Source organism: Rhincodon typus, chromosome 1 (assembly GCF_021869965.1).
Source record: "Rhincodon typus isolate 14 chromosome 1, sRhiTyp1.1, whole genome shotgun sequence".
Lineage (NCBI taxonomy): Eukaryota > Metazoa > Chordata > Chondrichthyes > Orectolobiformes > Rhincodontidae > Rhincodon > Rhincodon typus.
Window position 1 is genome coordinate 161,173,265 of NC_063332.1, and position 13,982 is coordinate 161,187,246.

General features: G+C 40.0%; 1 protein-coding gene across 2 annotated transcripts in view; it reads left to right on the forward strand.

The window, feature by feature from the left end:
• LOC109927406 (limbin) overlaps nucleotides 1–13,982 on the forward strand; it is a 161,807-nt gene that overhangs the window by 75,213 nt on the left and 72,612 nt on the right. For both annotated transcript variants that reach the window (XM_048605505.1, XM_048605510.1), the window contains 2 exons: nucleotides 8,923–9,082; nucleotides 13,232–13,701. In XM_048605505.1, the coding sequence (XP_048461462.1) occupies nucleotides 8,923–9,082; nucleotides 13,232–13,701 (630 nt within the window). The remainder of the gene's footprint in view (nucleotides 1–8,922; nucleotides 9,083–13,231; nucleotides 13,702–13,982) is intronic.

Below are 13,982 nucleotides of genomic sequence, written 5' to 3' on the forward strand. Positions count from 1 at the left end.
CGAGTACCTGGTGGAATTGAGTCATGGCTTGCTCCATGTGACCCCCGTGTTGCGTTTGATCAAATTGTTGTTCAGGGTACAATCAACGGGGACCAGCCAGACATACCCCTCATCCACGGACATTGGCATGGGCCAATATGGCACCTCTCCAATCCACTTGCAGGCCACTCACAAAGTACACTCTTGCATTGCAGGGCACAACAGTGACTAGCATTGAGAAGCTGCAAGGACACTTTGCACGCAGCGACAGGCACCCAGCTCACGGATTGGATCAGGCCACCCCTCAGAGCTCCTTGATTACTGTCTAATGTTAGCTCACTTGGACCCTACCTGAATACTTGCAGCTTCCATATTTTGCATTACTAATTAGCAAGTTGGCACTTCAGCCAGAGCCAAAGACTACCATTACTGGCATTTTGAGATGCTGTTCAGCAGGTTGCTTGTCAGCAGGGGTCTCTCTGAATGGAGTGAGGGGGAACAGGAGAGTGACATCTTGACGAATGGCATACTGAAGTGTCAATGTAACCCCTGAACTATGTGCAAGCTGCCTGCATGGCAAACACACTGCCTGTATTTAACAAAATGGCCCATTTGAAACTGTTGGGGACTTGTCCTCAGTCCAATCAAGGCAAGGTCCACTGTCTGGTACCATCAGTCACAGGCAGAGACACACACAGTCCAGGGACTTCAGCCCAGTCACTTGTCTACTTAGGATGCTCACAGTTCAGGGTATCTGTCCAGGGTATGTTTAGTAGTCAGTTCTGTAGGCCAGGACAAGGAGGTAAGGGAAATTGCGCATTGTTGTTTGTGGAGCTGCAAAAACAGTGGTCTGTGATCTGGGATAGTAGGAACTGCAGATGCTGGAGAATCCGAGACAACAAGGTGCAGGGCTGGATGAACACAGCAGGCCAAGCAGCATCTGATCTGGGCCTGCTCGTTGAAGTTGGTCAGAGGTCTGAGGTGAACAGAAACTTGGTGGCCTGATTCTCGATCGTTCAGGTGACTTCACAGATGGGCTTATAGGGACAACGGGGTCAGGGAGTGTCCAGGCAAATGGGGGAAACACAGCTATTTGCAGAGATGGGGACAGGACAGTGACTTGGAGGAGCTCAAAGTGTATTAGAAAAGGTGCATGTGGAACAGCATCGTAGGGCATTGGAGTCTATGGAATGGGAGGGGTTAGTGACTGCGACCACCACCATGGTGTGGTGCTGGGGTTCAAGAGGCAGGGAGGATAGCTGTAATTGAAGCTCATGTGGTGGGTCTCCATATGGGAGAGATAGGTGTAAATGGGCTGTTGATGTAGTGCACGGTCACTACATCGATGTCCACCACGAGTTGCATTCTCTGCCATCACCTTCCATCCTCTGGATGTGAAGTGCTACTAGAAAATGTGTTTCTAAATGCTGACCTGTAACTGAAGTCACTTTCCACGCAAGCTGTTAGTACTGCCATTTCTCCTTGGATCAGTTATGGCTAGTTCAGTTCTCTTTTACAAGAAATTATGTTGTAGATTCAGACTTTTCCTCTAAGCATCCTCCAGTTGTAACTTTGAGATCTTCTCATGGCCTTGCCACTCTCAAACCATGATGTGAGCAGTTTTTAGAGAAGAAGGGAGAGTAGAAGCTTATTTCCCCTGGGCATTTTCCTTCTGATTATGTGTTCAAAACCAATATATTTTACACCCACCATCGAAGTGCGGTGTTTACTCTCTAAAAAAGTGTTGCAATCTTGGTGACTCCTTGTGTTCTTGGAAGATGCAGCAGTCTAGCTGATGTAACCAGTGGTTATTGCTTTGAAAATTGTTCTTTCTGAAAGGTTTATGTCCAGCTAATGATGTATTGTAAATTAATATTTTAGATAGCGCATCTTCATAACTCTATCGTTGGTATATAATTATGAGGAAATCACCATTTTCAAAATGTGTTTCATTGTTGCATTTTATTAATACAAAACATTCTTCATTTTCAAATATATATTCAGTTTAAAATGGTAGGATTGTTTATTACATGAGAAATTTAAACTCAACATAACTAATAGTCCATCATCCTGAATGCTATTCAATTTTGTTGTTCATATCCTAGATGATGCACAGTTGAAAGGCTTCAGTCAATTTGGAACACTACCTAAACAAGCAAATATCTTTGGACTGGAGCTTTAGTCAGACCTACTTTGCATCAATGGCAAAGTTATAGGTTAAATTTAGTGCTAGGGCCCCAAGTTACCATAAAACAAGTGAGGCGAGACTTGCTGTTGAGGTAGACTCTCATTACTTTAGTTTTCCATTGTTCAATGTAACTAACGTGTCTTAGCAAATCGATGTAAAAGCTGTCTAGTGGGTCCTTTTGTCTTCCCTAGATACCTTTTTGTTTAATTTATCACCAAATGAATTTAAATATTTAGATAATTAGAAAAAAGGCTTTCTTTTTCCTGATGTGCACAATGCTTCCTGCCCTGCCTAAAGACTTTGAACTAACAGCTTAGTTAATGGCACTACACATCCATTTTAGTGTGTATGGATTACTGTCCCATTAGGACACTGATTGATAGAATTGGGTGACAGTGTTACTTTTGTACACCATCAATTTTTTTTCAATGAGGAGTAATGTAGAGCAATGTGCGAAACCATAATTCCATCCTATCCTGTGGATTTCCAACCAGTGATCAAGGGTAAAATACAAAGTAACTAATATTGTAAGAATTCACGGGTCAGTCTGCTTGAAAAATATTGACCTAAGCAAGATCAAATCAATACTTTCTGAACAGTTGACTCAATGCGCTAAGTGGGCAATGGTTTCTCACAAAGTCTCTGTGACGTACGCACATTACTTATTGTTTTTCTTTAATGTAACCGAGCTTGAAGAGAGAATCGATATTCACAGAGCTCAATATAATCAGAGTGGGTGTCAGTTCTTTGCAATTTATTTCCCCTCCTACTTGCTCAATAGATTTTCCACACCACTACTTGAAATGTTTATGCATATACTATTTATTTATCAGTTCCTTTAAATAAAATTTTTGGTTGGAAGAATAAACTTATACCATCTTTTTTAGAAACCGGGTACAGATTTTTAGGCAACACAGTACTTAGATTAAAAATAATAGGTTGCCAAAGTATTTTAGATTTCATTTTTTGACAATATACACACAAGCGCTTGTATAAAAAATTTGCAGCAATATATAAATGAATATTGTTTCTGAAATAACATAATTGTGAGCTTAAACTTTATTCAGTTGATGTTGAGGTTTGACAGGTTAAAACAAAATTGTTTAAGGGAAATATGGAAGACACCAAAAATGGAAATATATATCTGGATTATACATATGTGAATAAATACTAAGATCTGAAATGTTGGAAGGTCAATTCAAAGAAGTTTGAATATTAATCATGGGTTGTTGGTGCAATACATTGGAGTTGCCATATGCTTTATCACAAACTGCATGTTTATTGTATAATGAATAATGCTTGTAGCTGTGATATTCCATAGAGGTACGCACCAAAGGTCAATAGAGATTCATTTATTTTAAGCCAGTTATTATTTTGCAATTAAATAGTTTCTGTCTGTGTAAGCAAGAATGTGTTTTTAGAATATATCAGTGAAAGATAATGCTTACCTCAAAAATACTTCATTTACCCAACATTATTTGCATGGTGCCATTTCCTGTCTCACCAAAGAGTCAGCAGGAAATGCATTCACTGATACCAGCTGCTCTGCAGCCATTTAACATTTGACTGGGCATTAATTGCCTATGGGTGAGACTTCAGCTCCATCTGGGTGGAAATCCCTCTTTGGAGAGCTGATGGCTAATGGAGTGGTCAGCAGCTCTGTAATCCTAGCAATTCCACATGTGAGCAGTGACCCAGTCAGCTGGGTCTGCATGCAGTCTCCAAAGAAAGGGAGCTAATGGAAGTTGAACGGAAGTTGGGCTGGGGTACTGGTGAGGCCAGGTGGTAGACCCCGCAGAGAACACAACGGGGAGCCAGAGCCAGGTTGAAGCATTGATGGTAGGGTTATGACTTTAAAGGGGAGGTGCGGTTGGTGGAGGGCGGTGCAGGGTTTTGCCTTTAACGAGCACACGGGGCACCCAGAAGTACCCCTTCCCTGACACCAGCCCATGCAATGAAAGCTGTAGGGCTACTTGTTTGCAATGGGATTACCTCTGTATGAATAAATGAGGGAGGGGCCATAATTAAGTAACCTCAGTGAAATAAACGTTATTCTTCTTAATTTACAAAAGTAAATAAATTAATGTCTGAACAATGATTGCATTTAAATGGAGGCTCCCATTAACAGGGTGCCAATTAATTGCTGTGCATCTTATGTCCTTCAGAAATGCATAGGAGTGCTTCTATTAAAGATGTTGAGTTGACCAAAACAAAGGCATAAATTGTGAACTGCGGGCAAGAAGCACAAAATAAACTATAGATGACTACTCATTTAGTCTTTGCTTTCTGTTGTGCACATCAGCTGCTACTGGGCATTAATGTAACAGGGCATGAAAGGAAGATCAATAAGCACAGAAATGAATGTACTGTGATGTAGGCAGTAAGCACTAGGCGCCTTTTCAACTTGTCACTTTCCCTACCACCAGTCTGATACTCTTTTTTTTCCTGTTTGTTATTTGATGCTGTTCAACAGGTTATTACTCTTGATTTTTGTTGTTTTATTTATTCACTCATGTGATGTGGACATCTCTGGCTAGACCAGCATTCATTGCCCATTCCCAAGAATCGACCACATTGCTGTGGATCTGGAGTCACGTGTAGGCCAGACACATTTCCTTCCCTAAAGACCATTAGTGAACCAGGTAGTTTTCTTCCAAAAATCGACAATGGTTTCAAGGTCATCATTAGATTCTTAATTCCAGATTCTTTATTGAATTCAAATTCCACCATCTGCCATGGCGGATTTAAACCCATGTCCCCAGAACATTACCTGAGTTTCTGGTTTAAAAGTCCAGTAATAATACCACTATTGCCTCCCCATTTAATGGGCTGATTTTTAGCTGAAGACGCATGCAGTTGATAAATGGCCTTGAAAGAAATTTGAATAAATACTGAGTACAATTCAGAATAAAGTTAATTGTTTTTTGTAACTTGATTCCTATAACCTTTGAACGTTTACTTGGAAAGCATCCATGGTTCCAATTTCCAAATAGTCCTGAAAGATCATAGATATGAAAGTTGTTTTAGTTTAATCCATTTTGCTTCATGTTTGCATTGTTCTCAGTCTGAAAGCATGAATAGGTGACTTGTGTAGATGTGTGAAGTAACAGTCTAGATTGAGGGGACCTTTATCCGATTTCTTTTTTTCTTGCTGTCTTTTCAGTCTTCCTCCCCAATGCAAAAACAGCGATCTACTTTTTATTCTCTCTTACAACTCAAACACTTCTCTGTATGAAGAACGATGACCACATAACCCCATGAGCGACCATCTATGGTGTAATAAGTTAGTAAATTACATCTTGTAGCACAGGCATGCTGTTACACATCTTGAAAAAAAATCTTGGCAAAGAAACTGTTTTATTACGAGTATATTTCCATGTTCTGGAATGAAATATCATTCGTCTATCCAAAATCAAATCATGCTGTCAAAATATTTAATTGTTTACTGTCTGGACTTGAACCGTGGTTATCTGCAATCTCTTTTCACTGACTTATGGATGCATATTTGCTAAATTTCAGGACCTGTTAAACATGCAATTCTTTTTGATGGGCAGAGTACAAATTAATTTGTTTCTTTCTTCACTTAAGGCATATGGCCAAAGATCAAAAGAATCTGTCAACATAGTTACTTCATGAATGTTAAGTATACAATATTCAGCAACACTGTTGTTGTTCCACTTTGCACCTTTCGACCTTGTTTTAATTCCTAATTTAGGTTTCCATCAGGGGGAATACTCACAGTCATACATCCAGTTACCCATTAAACTATACCAAAGTATGAAGAGCAAAGCATAGTGCTGACATCTCAGTCTATCAATATACCCAACCTTCTGGTGCTGAGCCACCCAGATTCGCAAATTCCTGGTGGGTTTTTAGTCATCGGGACATTCCAATTGCATCGGAAATGGAAAGACAAAGTCAACTAATTTTCTAGCAACTGCTTGTTGTCCAGTCATCTGCACCAGAATTGACCCGCCAAACCACCCCAAGTGATATAGCCCAACAATCACTCATGCAATCTGTTGGCAATCATGGTTCTATATTTTATTTCATTCTTTTGAGGGCTAAGGGTGTCACTGGCGAGTCCAGCATTTGTTGCCTACCTGTAATTACCAGGTGGCTTGCTGGACCATTTTCAGAGGACAGTTAAAACTCACTTACATTGCTGTTGATCTGGAGTCACATGTAGGCCTGACTGGGTAAGGACAGCAGATTTCCTATCCTAAAGCACATTAGAGAAACAGGTGGCTTTTTATAACAACTGCATAGCTTTACAGTCATCATTTGTGAGATTTTATTAATTGGATTGAAATTCCATGAGGTTCTGTGATTTGACTACAGCATTAGCTCAGGCTTCCGTATTACTAATCCAGTGACATCACCATGTAGCTACTGTCTCCTCGATACCTACAGATACAAACCAGGAAAGTAAGGGAGAAAAACTGCCCTATCAAAAATAAAATTGGCACTGCTTTAGCATTTGGTTACACTCAGAATAAGCAAGATACTATTAAAAGGTGCAGTTTGGAATCAGTTTTAATCACAGAGCCAATGATCTTTTGTCATCAAAAGTATTCAGTTAGGAAACTTTTAACATTGATTCCTTCTGATCACTGCTACTTTAGGAGTCCTCAAAAGTGACCAAAAGCCATTACAGTTTCTTAAATTTGCCGTTATAAGCTATCAAAAGTAATCATTTAGCATTTAGTGTGAGTTGGTGCACTGGGCTGAGATTAGAACCTCAACCAATGTCCATCAAGTGCAACACCTATTATGCAAAGACTGTAGTCCATCTGTTGGTTCAGAACAATGAGGGAAGCTCCTGAGGGTGTCACGGGGACAACATATCCACTCATGGTGCCATTTTGTCCTTAGTCTCAGAGCTCAGCCAGTTGTTTTGCTGTCCTAGTTCCTTATCATCTCCTTACCTCCCACCCTACTGTTACACTTCTTCCACTGTTGTCTCAGTCACCTCTATAGCTGTTGCCAAATCTATTGCTCCATCTTCAGCCTGACCAGAACTTCTCTCCAGTCTCAGATCTAAACAACTTCACCCAACCTCCATTCTTAGGCCTACTCTGCCTGACCTGATCCGTCTGTCTTGGGCTTGCCACCAAACTTTGGAGAGACCCCAGTCCGTGCTTGGATTCTTTAATAATAATGGAAGGAAGAGTAGAAGAGGGGTGACAAAAGGAGCAACATGTTGGCATCAGAGAGCGATGACAATGACTTTATTCTCCCAGTTGCCAAGTACATTGTCATAAGAGATCAACTATTACACTATGTAACTATCATCCTCTTCTGAATGAATGAGTGAATAAATTACCTTTATTGTCACGTGCTGCAAAGTTGGCGCTTCTGGCGTAATCTTAGGTCCAAGATACCTCGGTATACTTAAGTATTTGATACAGAATTGAAAGAATAATAAATAAAAATCCAGCATAAGAATAAAAGGGAAAAAAGTACTCCGTTTACAGTCCTTTCACTCCAGTCCTTGCCAGCACCCCGCCTCCAGACCGCACCGGGCCAAGGCTCCCGACCATGCCAGGCTTCAAAACTCAAGGCCTTGCCTCTAGTTTGCCAGGGCCTCACCTTCCCCATGATGGCCCCCAGAAAAAGACTCTCCTCCTGAACTCGCCTCCCCACGCGCTGGCCTCCGGTCCGGCACTCGCCTCCCCACGCGCTGGCCTCCGGTCCGGCACTCGCCTCCTCCATTCTCCTCTGAATAAGTTTAAAAAGATACAAGTTTTTTAAAAATGCTCAAGAGGCATAAAAGAAAACGAATGGGCAGAGCAGAGGAGCCCCAGCTGGAGCGTCCTACTCTGCCACCATCTTGGACTTCCTGACATGTTCTGTAACATTGGACTATCTGGTGGATTTTTAGAATTTATTTTAGAGGACTGTAAGATAAATAAATAGTCCTCATCAAATTGAAACTCATTTTGACAATTAAATTGAATGAAAATCAAAATCGGACTGTAACACTAGTCTCTTCCATTGTTTGTATTCAGAGTCGACATTAAATATCCCACTTCAGGTATAGATTGTCCAGTCCTCTTCTGTATTATATGACCAATTTTTATTGAGAAATATTCCTCAACAAAATATAAAAATCCAATGTCTAATGGGATGATTTGACATTTCTGTTTCCCATGGTGTGACTGATACAGAAATGGAATAAGTGCTTATCTAGGCCCGAAACGTCAACTTTCCTGCTCCTGTGATGCTGCTTGGCCTGCTGTGTTCATCCAGCTCTACGCCTTGTTATCTCATGCTTATTTTGGGTCACTTACAGGTTTATTTAACCTTTACGAAAAACTGTTTTGGAACAGTTCAAACTCATTTCATTTAAAGCTCTTACAAGTTGGCTTTAATTTCAACAATTCTCCTGTTTCAAAATCCAAATCTCAGCAAAAAATATACACCTATTCTCAACAGATTGACAGTTGTTTGGATATCTTTTTAAAAATTGCATATCCTACTCCATTTCAGAATTTAATGGAAACTGATGAGTCTGTGTGTTGGATAATTCTGTACATAGTTTGTTCTGAATGTAAACCTGTTACAAGAAACAAAATAGCACAGAAACCCTGTAAGACAATCAAATAAAATGTAAGTACGTGCGTTCTGAGGCCTGTTTTAAATGCATTTTTTTAATGTATTAGTAAACATCGTAAGTTAGTGGTGGGTTTATGTGGTACAACTTTAAATGTTTTTGAATTATTTTGTTGGAGATGTATTTTATTTTATTGCAGCACCACTAATCTAACAGAAGGTCAGCTGGAATCCGTGTTGGATATTGTACACCAAGAAATACTGGTTATGAAGCTGAAGCTAGATGAGGTCATGGATCAAGAGAAGAAACTAATTCATTGCAAATTGATCAGTGAGAGAAGAGAGCACATCTTCAAAAAAGTAAGTGAGCTGCAATTTTATCCTTTCCAATTTCTATGCATATTATGTCCAACAGAATATAGCTGAGCTGGCAGACATAATAGCAGCATTCAAGAGGCACCTGGATGAATAAGTAAATAGGAGGGGAATAAAGGGATATGGATCCTGTTCGTGAAAACAGTTTTAGTATGGAAGAGCAAAATGTTTCGGTACAGGCTTGGAGGGCGTAAGGCTTATTCCTGTTCTGTACTGTTCTTTGCTCTTTAAAATAAGAAATGGAATTTGGAAGACAAAAATGAATGTGAAAGAAAGTACTACATGAACCCTTAATGAATAAAGCGATCATCCTTACAAGCTGCATGTTAATAGTCTTGAGAGCAGCTTAGAAATCAAATTTTACTTCAGTCTTCTGAATGTTTTGAACTGTTACAGTCGAGAGGTCACTGCATCAGTTATTTGGAAACTGCCTGTTGGTTAACATCACATTTTCACCAATAATATACAAGCACAGTTCTCTTAATCTTCTACTATATTCGTGAAATCTGCAGAAAGGATGTTAGGCCATTCTATTGGGAGCCTGCTAAAGTAATAGTTGGAGATCTAGGAAAGTTTTCCCCACCATCTCCCATTGAAGATTTCCCCTGTAATTTACAACAAATGTAAACTAGCTTTTTTTTTGGAATATTGGTAGAATTTGCTGTAAAAGTAGATTAAGATGCCAACAGGGAGGGTTTCTGTTTGTTTATATAAATTGTAAATGCTCCAGCAGGGATAAGAGTGAATATTCGGGTGGAAGTTGGAGCTGACAAAGCTGGAGCATTATGAGAATTGTTACGGCAGATGCTAAATTCTACTTCAAGCTGAAATAGAACTATGTTACACTCCCATTGCTATTAGATCTGCTCATGTGTTAAGAAACTCTTCAGAGAGGGGGAATTTGAAGCATTTGTCACTGTTTTTCGTGCCAGGACGCATGACCTGAATAGATGTACTTTGCTAGGTTTTATGAAAAAGCAAAATCACGATTGATCAAAGCTGTCAGGAAATGTTGAAAGCTGAATTGTTTCTTTGCAGTTGCACTTTTTTTCCGATTAACTCCACCTTTGCGTTTATACTAGTGAATCATTTTGGTAAGTTGTCAGTTAAAGGAACTGAATGTCCAGGAATATTAGATGATCATGGACATTTTTCCCAGTGGATGTTTGGTAACTGCCGTGCAACATGTTAAAGGGTAGAATTTTACTGAGGCAGACTGCATGACCACCTTGAGAAGGAAAGTCAATGTCCAGCTGATGGACCAAGATGAAGCCCCCCCCCCACAGCCACATTGCGCCTGTAGGTGGGCTAAAGCGGTGGGACTCACACCCCTCAGTCGGGGATTGGCCAGCAGCCCCAATAGTTACAACAGCGCTGAGTGTTTAGTAATGGCTGCTTTCGGAACTATGAAGAGGTCCCAGTGGATTGTGGAGTGAGGTATGTCAGAGGTACTGGATGAGGTGGGCTTGACCACTTTAAGGAAGGGTTTGGGAGACTGGGTTCTGAGGTGCAGGCAGATAGGGAGAAAGTAGGGCTGGGGGTGGTGGTTGCTTTTGGAAGTGTGAGCAGCACTCACCTGAAATTAGTACATTCCACTTCTGCCTAAGTGTCCATAGTGTCCATATATTGTTTTTCTTTCTTTATTCAATCATGTGATGAGGGCGTCGCTGGCCAGGCAGCATTTATTGCCCATCCCTAATGGCCCAGCGTGCATTTAAGAGGTCTGGAGTCAAATGTCGGCCAGACCAGGTAAGGATGGCTGTTTCTTTCCCTAAGGGACATTAGTGAACCAGATGGGTTTTTCCCAACAATCGACAATGGATTCACAGTCATCCTTAGATTCTTAATTCCAGATATTTATCGAATTCAAATTCCACCATCTGCTGTGGCAGGATTCAAACCCGGATCCCCAGAACATTATCTGGGTCTCCAGACTAACACTCTAGTGATAATACCACTACATCATCGCCTCCCCGTAATCAGCAGTGTTGCAGTCAGCACAATAGGTTTTCTAACAAGCCTCGTTACCTTTAAGTATTGATTTAGTGATGTTTTGTAGGCTACCTATCTTGGTATTTTGCCCACCCTCTTCGAGTATTATGGGGATGAGTTCAGGAGTGAATGAGAAGGATATTGGGCTAGGCATCTAACACATATTTCACATGTACTGCCACTCCACATGTGCTATTCAGGGTCACACAAAGTCCATCTCAATCAATCTCACCTAAAATAATTGTAGAGCTGAAACAGTCTGTCCTGGAATCCCTCTAGAGAATCATCGAATAGAATCCCTATAGTGCGGAAACAGGCCCTTTGACCCAACAAGTCCACACTGACCCTCCGAAAGAGAGGAAGAGAAAAATCAGACTGATTTGCCACTCCTGATTATTATAAAGGCACTGAGTTTGATATTCTGAGACATATGCCATGGATAAATCCTTAACCTTTTTCAATTAACTTCTCGATGTAATCCTAACTGAAGCTTTCATCATCCATTTGCTTCTGCATATAACAGAATATTTGTATTTTTTTGAGGAATGAAGGCATCTAACTGTCATCTTTTAGTTTATCTTTCTTGAATTTCCGGGATCAAAGCCTTGAAACTCCTTTCCTAACAGTTCTGTTACCATACACTCCAAGCTCTGCATTGGTTCAAAAAGCTGCTCACCATTACCTTCTCTAAGGGAATTAAAGATTAGTCACAAATGCTGAGCTAACCAGCAACGACCACAGCTCATGATCGAATAATAAAAAAAAAATCCCTGATAAAGATTTGAAACTGGGCCATCGCATTGGAAGATGTGAATTCTAACCACAAGACTTAGCAGGGTGTGACATTTCGATCCTTGGAATTTTTTTTATATTCAGTTGGGCAATCTAAGAGACATGTAGAATGATTCACTCCTTTTAGTTTCAATTGTTTCCAACTGTCTGTGTTTTCTGAGAGTCTGCAAAGTTTTCCTTTCGCTTTCCACTCCACACACACCCAGATGGATTTCCTGAGACTTTGAAAAGCTAGCCAAGCAATCTAGTAAGGCAAGGTGAACATGAGGCTCCCACTTTTAAGCTCATCTCACTTCCATTGGAATTGAAAGTGCGCGGATCACGGTTTTGTGTGAGAGATTAAACTTGTTGTTTAACATTTTACCCAATCCCCATCCACCTGTTTTTGACGATGAAAATTGCCCCCCGCTGTTTCCGAAAACAAAAACGTTAAAGATTAGTTTTAAATTACCTTCTCGGAAAAATTAACATTATTTAAAAAATGGCTAAAAGAAGTTGTAGGTTCGTTTTGTGTTAGGTAAAGATGGGATTTGGCTCAATGTGATGGAGAAATAGTTAATGTTTATTGCTGTGACTTACGTGTGAATAATGGTGAACTGGGGTGAGATACTAAAAGGTCATTTATATCAGTGGAATCAGAACCCAACAAAAGGCCAGGAGGGGATTTTGAAATGCATAAATTGAAATGCATTAATAGCATAATGGATGTAAATTTGACAAATGAGATATAGTAAACCAGAACCAGTTGGTGGCAGCATTGTAATTAACATGAATTGTATTTGTTTCTGGAATTCATTGAAAACTGGCCCTTTAAGAATAAAATATTCTAAGTGAATTGATGTATTAAGTCACTAGTATCATGGAGGATAAGTTTGTTTGCTTAGCATCTCCTCTGGTGATGCTATATAGACTTATTGGGCAGTATGTTGATTCCTTGGAGGCTGACAACACTGTGAACCACTGCCTGGATGGTATATCTAGTGTTCTTCACTTATATCTCATACAGTCTGCACAGTTAGTGACCAGGAATCAACGTAGCTCAGTATAGCACCTGAGAGGCATTGCCACCCCAGATAATTTCACCAATGGGTTTCCCTGATCTGTATCTTAGACCTATCATAGATGCCAATTACAATGTGATAGTAAACCTGATATATGCTTATGCCCCTGGAACTAATTTCATCAAGGCAAATGGCTTTGCTCCAAGGTCTTTTGCATTTAATCAGACACATATTGTTTTGTATTTGATCAGATTTATTTTCTGTTTCCTGGAGCTGAAGAGATTCTGGTTAGCATAGTCTTGCTTCAAAATGAGTATTTTGGTTTAATCTTAATTCTTTGTACGATTAGATTTGTGAGCAAGAGCATCAACAAAGGCAGCTGGCATCTCTTCTCAGCACCTCAGGAGAAAGACATTTCAACCATAGAAAGTACCTCATGGATTGGCATGAGCTTTTACACAATCAATGTGCAGAACTTGGAGAACTGGTGGAGAAATTGGACAAAGAAGCAGTGGACCAGCTGGAAACCCTTAATATGCAACTCCTCAAAAATGCCTCAATGAAAATTAAAACAATCCATGCTGAATTTTATGAGAAGTTGGTCAGTCTTGGGGTTCCGCAGGACTATTTAAGACAAATGATAGAAGATCAGGATGAGGAAATAAACATTCAGCATGAGAAACAAACAGAACAAGCAGAAATTGACGAGCATAAAGAGAATGAATCACTGGAGAATGTTAGGGGAAAAATATCAAAACAACTACATTCAGAAATTGAAGAACAGAATTTCTTACGCCATTGGAATGAATTGATTTTCCAGTAAGTGTGTTAAAAGGTTTGAAACTTAGTCTTGAACTGCAGAAAGATGTGGTGAACCTTCTCCTTAAAGTACATGGCGTTCATAAGATTGTGGATGAAAAAGTATTAGAAATTCGTGGGCAATTTTGTGAGATTGTTAATTCCTTTGACTTTTAAAAGCTGAGTGGATTTCCAGGTACAGGCTTAATGTAATCAAATGACACTGGTTACATTCTTATTCAGCTCAGTTTCTTCAGCCAAGTAATCAATATTGAGGTTAAATACTTAAGAGTTTTAAAGTT